Genomic DNA, 8,126 nt, shown 5'->3' on the forward strand with positions numbered 1-8,126 from the left:
GTGGTGGTGGTGGTGGTGGCGATGGTGGTAAGCAGTAGGTCCTTTTATTGGTGTTTTCATCACTTTAATGAGTACCTTGGAGGGAGCAGCCTGGTCATTTTCACAGTGGTGGTCCTGGACCCACCCCCCAACCTGCTGACAGCAGACCTGTGACTGTGGTGTAGACCATGTCAGTCATTTTCTGAGTGGTCCTTTTTTCTTAGTGGTCTGGTCCAGGCACCCGAGTGAGCATCTGCCCTCTCCGTGAGGAGCTGACCTCTTTTCTGCGAAATGTATCAGCTGCCAGCTTCAGGGGGAGCCTGGGAGGCGGCAGACTCTCTGTAGCATGTTCACCAAGTGCTGCTGTACTGTGGACTGAGTACCACAGCAGGGCCAGCTGGATACATAAAACTTCTGAACCAGCCCATTTTAAAATGTAGCATACCCCTTTAGCATTAGGACCTAAAAGGCTTTTGATTTCGCTTTATAAAGTCTTGGGAGATTTGGGAATGAAAATGAGAGTTTCCCGTCTGTACGGGTTTCTCTGATGGGCAGCAGTGGTTTTGGCGAGTTTCTTGTGGTCCAGCATCCTTCTTGGACGGGGAAAGTATCTTCCTCTCTTGACTTGCTGTAAGCCCGCAGATGACTTGGTTCACTGCCAGCCTGCCGTGCAGTGCCAAGCTCACAAGAGCTTCCTTGCTTCTTTTCCAGATGTTGTGACACCATTATCCACTCTTCTTCCACCAATACCAAATTCCATGCCCTTCAGAGGCCAGGTTAAAGGTACAAAATATACTCTCTTCGCTCTCTTTAGTACCTTAAAGTCCCCCACCCCTAGGTCAGACTTCTCTCTTCTGGATCCTGAACTCATCCGTGAAACCCAAAGTAAAGGGGGGCCTTGGAGGGTAGAGAGCTGTTGGGAGCCTCCTCCCCAGGGGCACGGGAGCCTGCCAAGTAGGCATGATGGATAGGAGAGGGCAGGCCCATGGGAGGTAGTGTCCCAGCCTTCAGGGAGGGCGGGCTCTGCACCTGGCCAGCCGTGAGCAACCTTATCCCTTTTGCTGAGAGGTGACGTGCTGTGGGGCTCACGGTACCACAGGCCAGGTGCTTCCCTGGGCACGTGCTCGTGGCCTGCACTGTCTGCATGCCTGTTTTCTGCTGAGCAAAAGTGGTTGACTCCGAGTCCACATGTGTGCGATTGGCCCCTGTGGTGAAGCTGCCCGTGCTGAGCCCGCAGGAGGTGCTGGAGGCGCTGGCACGGCATGACAGTGGCTAGAGTTACCCTGAGCATGCAGCGTGTCTTGGAAAGCAAGTTGTTGTAATTCTTTAAAATCTTTGATATTTGAAGTGTCAGTATTTCAGAAAACTTAACTTCAGCAGAAGACCTGTTTTCCATAAGAGTGTAGGAGTCAGTGCCGTCAGTCCAGAAACTCTCAGGTTTCTATATTAAAGCAATGGAGAAAAGCCTGTACACATATCCATGTATTTCAGTCCTTTAGAATTAGCCCTGATCACACACTACCCTGCCCCGTGCTCTGGTCTCTGGGTGACAGTATGACTCAGAAGCGCGGGTGGCTGGGCCGTGCTGGCCTGATGGTCCCCATCTGTGCATGAAAACTACATGAGGAGCTTTGGGCTCACACCACTGAACTCGTTCTGGAATTTAACGACAGAACCACACAGCACATGAGGTACGATTTTCACTGGAACTGCAGATTTGCATCACTGGGCGCTGCCCAGGTGAACAAAGACAGGATCCTATCTCCACGGATGTCACATGCATCTGTCAGCATCTGAAGGAGGTGCCCCAGGGTTAGATGAGTGCTGGGTTTGGGTTTCAGTGGGTCAGGTCACGTGGAAGGTTTCTGCTGCGGAGAAATCAGAAGCCAGGTCAGGCAGCATTTGCAGCTCAGGTGGGCACAGTCTATAATATGTTTCAGGAGCGGTTTTCAGTATTGCTTTTCCCAGAGACTGCCTGCCTGTTTCTTAGATATGGTACGAGGATATAGCTGATGCTGGCAGTTTCTAAATCATGTCTCCTGCTTTTTCTCAGTTGTGAGAAATTTGGATAGAAATGTTTTTGCTTCCCTGCAGTTTATAAGCTTGGTGTGAAGTTGAGGTGAATTAGTTTAAGCTTACTCCAGTAAAAGGAGAAGTTACTCTGAATATAAAAGAAAGCTTGTTGCGCTGGCAAGGGTGTGGAGATACTGGAACCCTCATGCCTGCTGTGGGAATGTAAAGGAGGCAGCTGCTTTGGAAAATGGCCTGGCTGCTCCTCAGAAAGTTAAAGACAGAGCTGCTGTGAGCCAGCTCTTCACATCTAGGTATCTGCCCAAGGAAAATGGAGTATGTGTATACGCAGAGACATGTACAGTATTCCCAGCAACGTGACTCCTGATAGCCAGAAGGAGGAAGCAGTCCCCATGTCCAGGTGGCGAATGGATGACAGAACGTAGTCTGTCCACACAAGGGAATGTTACTTGACCATAAAAGGAGTGAAGGCCTGACACGTGCTACAATCTGGACAGACCTTGAAAACATGGGAACAGTGAGACGGCAAATACGAAAGCCACGTGTGGGGGAGGCTGTGACTGTCCAGAGTAGGCAGATCCTTAGAGGAAAAAGTAGACTAGTTATTGACTAAGATGAGGGTGGAGAGTGTTAGCTATTGAGTACAGGGTTTCCTTTTGGGAGTGATCTAGAACTAGATAATGGTGATAGTTGCACAATTTTGTGAATATACTGAAAACTACTGAATTGTACACATTGGGGGTATTTTATGGTATGTATATTATTTCTTAATTAGAAATTTCTTTTGTTAAAGTTTATTTTCTATTATTTACTTATTTATTTAGAGTTGGAATCTCACTCTGTCGCCCAGGCTGGAGTTCAGGGGCACGCTTATGGCCACCATAGCCTCCACCTGCTGGGCTCAGGTGTTCCTTCCACCTCAGCCTTCTAAGTAGGTGGAACCATGGGCGCATGCCACCATGTCTGGTTAATCTTCTGATTTATTGTAGAGATGAGGTCTCACCCTGTTGCCCAGGCTAGTCTTGAATTCCTGCGTTTGGGCAGTCATCTTGTCTCTGCCTCCCAAAGTGCTGGGATTATAGGAATGAGTCACTGCACTGGGCCTTTATTTATTTATTTATAAAAATATTAAGATAGACTTTTACTATGTTACCCAGGCTTGTCTCAAAATCCTGACCTCAAGTGATCTTACCGTAACCTTGGCCTTCCAAAGTGCTAGGATTACAGATGTGAGCCACCCCATTCAGCTTAGCTTTATTTTCTGTGGCAAGTTGTAGCCACTGGGCACATTGATAATTGTGACCATTGGCAACAAAGTATACTAGGAATACAACTTATAAATACCTTAAAGCATTGCTACTTTGTATGTAATCACCAGCACTATTGCTAAAATTGTGTATGGTATGTTTTAGCCTGTCCTGTATCTGTTGATTCTTCAGGACACAAAGTTCTATCTACAAAGGAATAAATAGCATTTTCTTTAAACTGTGTCCTACTTTGGGTTTCTGACTTATTCTTCTGTGAACAAGCAGCCAGCCCATTCTGTGGGCCAGACTTCCTTGTCTCTGCTCCTAATTTTTTTGTTTTGTTTTGTTTTGAGTCAGAGTCTCACTCTGTCGCCCAGGCTGGAGTACAGTGGCACACTCACAGCCACCACAGACTTGACCTGCTGGGCTCGGGCAGTCCTTCTGCTGCAGCCTTCCAAGTAGCTGGAAGTACAGGCATGTGTCACCTCACCTAGCTGATTTTTTAATTTATTGTAGAAACAAGATCTTGCCACGATGCCCTGACTGGTCTTGAACCCATGGACTTAGACAGTCCTCTTGCCTCTGCCTCCTAAAGTGCTGAGATGACAGGCATGAGCCACCATGCCTGGTTTTGCTCTCAATTCTTTAAAATATTGTGGTGAAATAAATATGATATAAAATTTACTATGCTGACTTTTTTTTAATTTTGCAGAGACAAGGTTTCGCTGTGTTGCTTAGGCTGGTCTCAAACTCTTGAGCTCAAGCCACAACCCCACCCCCCACCCCCCCACTTGAGCCTCCCAGAGTGCTGGGATTATAAGTGTGAGCCTCCATGCTGGCAGCTCCTGACCATTTTAAGTATTCAGTTTAGTGTTTTTTGTTTTGTTTTGTTTTGAGTTGGAGTCTCACTCTGTCGCCCAGACTGGAGTGCAGTGGCTGCTCCTGGCCACCGCAGCCTCGACCTGCTGGGCTCCGTCGATCCTTCCGCCTCAGCCTTCTGAGTAGCTGGAATTACAGGCACGCACTACCACGCCCAGCTGATTTTTTTATTTATTGTAGAGAGGGAGGTCTCGCTGCCCAGGCGGGTCTTGAACCCACGGACTCAGGCAATCCACTCACCTCAGCCTCCCAAAGGCGTGGGATTACAGGATGAGCCACCGAGCCCGGCAAGTTTAGTGTTATCATAAGTACATTCATGTTACTGTGTAGCTACCACTAGAAATTTTTCAACTTGCACAGCTGAAACTCTGTGCCCATTAAACAATTTCTCCTCTCTGTTACCCTGCCCCGCCCTGGCACTCCCCATTGTGCTGTCACTGTGAGTCCTGGCTCCTCTAGGCCTCTCCTGAGGGGAGCGGGAGCGTGCAGTGTTGATCCCCGTGTGATGCTTGTGTCATTCTGCATGATGTCCTCCAGGTTCCCGCATCGTCAGGATGCCCTTCCTTTTTTAAGATGAAGCAGTATTCCACTGTGTAGCGAGACCCTCTGGTGTGTACCTGTGCATCCTGGATGGGTGTGGGGGCATCTGCTTTGGTTGCGGTGGATGGTGCTACAGTGATTGTGGTGCACAGATATCTCCTCGTGGCCATTCCTCTGGTGCTTTGCACACGGCCAGTAGAATTGCTGGCGCAGGGTCATTCTGTGTTTAATTTTTCAAGGAACCACCAAACATTTCCGCGTAGCAGCACCATTTCACATTCTCATCAGCGGTGCACCGGGTCCTGGCATCTCCCATCCCTGCTGATACCTGTTTCTATCTTTGTGAATGTCGCCATCCACTGGTGTGTGGTGGGCTCTCGTTGTGGTTTTGCCTTGCATTTCCTTCGTGAGTCACGATGTTGGGCGTCTTTCTGTGTGCTTCATGCAGATCTTCCTCGGAGAAATGTCTTTTTCTCTTTTTGAATCCCTGTGTTCCTTTTTGTGTTTAAAGCAGCAGGTTTTAGTGTGGTCTGTGGACCCTGGGGTCCTCAAAAACCTTTCAGGGGCCTCTAAGGTCAGAACTATTTTCCTAATAAAACTGTACTAGGCCTGGTATGGTGGTTCATACCTGTAATTCCAGCACTTTGGGAGGCCAGGGTGGGAGAATTATTTGAGTCCTGGAGTTCAAGACCAGCCTGGGCAACATAGTGAGACCCTGTCTGTCTCTACAAAAAACGAAAAAATTAGCCAGGCATGCTGGCACATTGCCTGTAGTCCTAGCTACTCGGGAGGCTGAGGCAGAAGGATTGCCTGAGCCCAGGAGATTGGCTGCAGTGAGGCGTGATTGTGCTACTAAATTCTAGCCTGAACCACAGAGTGAGACCCTGACTCAAAACAAAAGGTACTAATAGTCAGGTATTCACTGTGCACACATATTTTTAAATGCCAGTTTTGCTTAATGATGTTTGTGCTATTGTAGTAAGAATTATCATTTAATTACATCCTACACTTGAGTGCAGGTCTTTTTTTTTAAAAAAAAAAAAAAAAGGGCTGGGTATGGTGGCTCAAGCCCGTAATCCCAGCACTTTGGGAGGCCAAGGTGAGAGGATTGCCTGAGTTCAGGGGTTCGAGACCAGCCTGGGCAGCAGAGTGAGACTCCAACTCAAAAAAAAAAAAAAAAGAGAGCAATTGAGGTATGATTTAGATACCATAAAATTCACCCAATTTCAGCTGAGTATGGTGGCACAAACCTGTAGCTCCGGATATCCAGGTGGCTGAGTCAGGAGTCTTGCTTGAGCCCAGGGATTTGAGACTGCAGTGAGCCGTGATTGTGCCGCTGTACTCCAGCCTGGGCGACAGAAGAAGACCTTGTCTCTAAAAACTAAAAAAAAATTGTTTTTAATTCACCTGTTTTAAGTGTGCTGTACTAAGTTGTGTAACTGTCAACAACCTACCTGTAGAACATTTGCATCACCTCAGTAAGCCCCTGCCGTACGGTGGCCCCCCTCATCTGCAGAGGGACATTTCAGGACCCCCATGGTTGCCCAAAACCTCGGGTAGTGCCAAATCCTGCATGTGTGTACTTTCTCCTATACACATAGACCTTTGCTAAAGCAATGTATGTGTTAGGCATGCTAAGAGCCTGTCAACGGCAAGTAACAGCAATGGAGAGCAGGGGCAGCATCTCTCACACGTCCTGTGAATGAGGCCACTCACCCTCTCACTGGACTGTCCCCTGCCCTCCTTGCAGGGCAAGAGCAAATGCCACATGGTTAGAAGCAGAGACTGGTTGTAGGCTGCTGTGGACATCCTGCAGGTGCCTCCCAGGAGGGGCGCCTGCTCTGGTGCTTCTGGATCATCGAGCCCCAACAGCAAGCATAAGCACAGGGTGCCCGGACAGCCTCCCTGATAACCCACCAGCTGCTGTAGAGATGCTGGACGAGGGGTTATATCCTACACTTGAGTGCAGGTCTTTTTTTAAAAAAAGACCTGCATCCCAGGAGGACACAGTAGCACAGCGCGAGGTTTCATCACATGACTCAACGTGGCCCACAGGTTAGGATGTAGGAATCGTTGATTTCTGGAGGTTTTCATGTGATCTATTCAGACGGTAGGTAAGTAGAACTGTAGAAAGGCAGACAAGGGCATGCACCGTTCGTGCTCTGACATCCGCTGTGCCAGAATGGCCCTGTACACTAGAGGCCGGAATCTCAGACCATATGGGCAAGGTTTGCTGTTGGGTACATATTGTGGCTGAGCACGTGTTCATGCAGGAGAAAGATGGAAAGATGCTTCAGGGATGTGGGCCCGGGTCTTGGCAGTTGTAAGGGAGCCTGTCACTTCCAGGAGGACAGTGGGCAGTATCTGTTAGTGTTAAAATTCACCCGTGGAAATGGAGCTTGGACTTTTGGAACACATGTGTCTGACACTGTGAGCGCCAGAGCTCCCCAGTTGTGCCGACTTTCCCAGCAGCCCCTGTGGGATGTTCCAGCGTCATGCCTGGGTCATAGCCCGCCAGAGTCTGGGGTGGACTGATGGCGTTGGAGGAGCTGAGCGGGGAGCTTGGGGCTGGGGTGGAGTCCCCATCACAGCTCACAGTCAAGTGCCGTCACACGGCAAGGCTGGTGTGTCCAGGAGCGTCAAGGCTGTCTGCAGAGGCTGGTCAATCCTCCTCACCTCCAGCTGCGTCTCTGTGAGGCCAGGTTTTTCTGCCTGCTTCAGCCTAAGTAGCCTGAGAGCCCAGCTGTGCCCGCTGTGGTGTCAGCACTGAAGGGATTTGCAAAAAGAGAAGCCACATACTCCCTCCCCATATACTCTAAATTTGATAAAACATTCGTGGCATCACATCTCAGGTTTGTTATTGTTTTGTTTTGTTTTGAGTCAGAGTCTTACTCTGTTGCCCAGCCTGGAGTGCGGTGGCATGCTCACGGCCACCACAACCTTGACCTGTTGGGCTCAGGTGACCCTTCCGCCTCAGCCTTCCAAGTAGCTGGAACTACAGGCGTGCACCACCATACCTGGCTAGTTTTTTGATTTATTGTAGAGTTGAGGTCTTTCCAAGTTGCCTAGGCTGGTCTCAAACCCCTGGGCTTAGACAGTCCTCTCACCTCCACCTTCCTGTGTGCTGGGATTAACAGGCATGAGCCACCACCCCAACTGTTATTATTTTTAAATAATGGAGTATCTTTAAACTTCCCTTTTCATTTTGAATACAGTAAATGTCAGTAGAATTAACCTATATAAACAAAGGGTCCAAGCCAGGCATGCTGGCTCATGCCTGTAATCCCAGCACTTTGGGAAGTGGAGGTGAGAGGATTACCTGAGCCCAATGGATCAAGACCAGCCCAGGCAATTTGGCGAGACCTCGTCTCTACAATAAATAAAAAATTAGCTGGGCATGGTGGTGCATACCTGTGGTTCCAGCTACTTGGAAGGCTCAGGTGGAAGGAT

General features: G+C 48.8%; 1 protein-coding gene across 1 annotated transcript in view; it reads left to right on the forward strand.

Annotated features, from left to right (window-relative positions):
- ZC3H18 (zinc finger CCCH-type containing 18) overlaps positions 1 to 8,126 on the forward strand; it is a 65,450-nt gene that overhangs the window by 19,334 nt on the left and 37,990 nt on the right. Inside the window, exon 4 of the mRNA XM_021707406.1 lies at positions 691 to 762. Within this exon, the coding sequence (XP_021563081.1) occupies positions 691 to 762 (72 nt within the window). The remainder of the gene's footprint in view (positions 1 to 690; positions 763 to 8,126) is intronic.

This window comes from Carlito syrichta, unplaced genomic scaffold (genome assembly GCF_000164805.1).
Source record: "Carlito syrichta isolate Samal-C Ts95f unplaced genomic scaffold, Tarsius_syrichta-2.0.1 Scaffold317439, whole genome shotgun sequence".
Taxonomy (NCBI): Eukaryota; Metazoa; Chordata; class Mammalia; order Primates; family Tarsiidae; genus Carlito; species Carlito syrichta.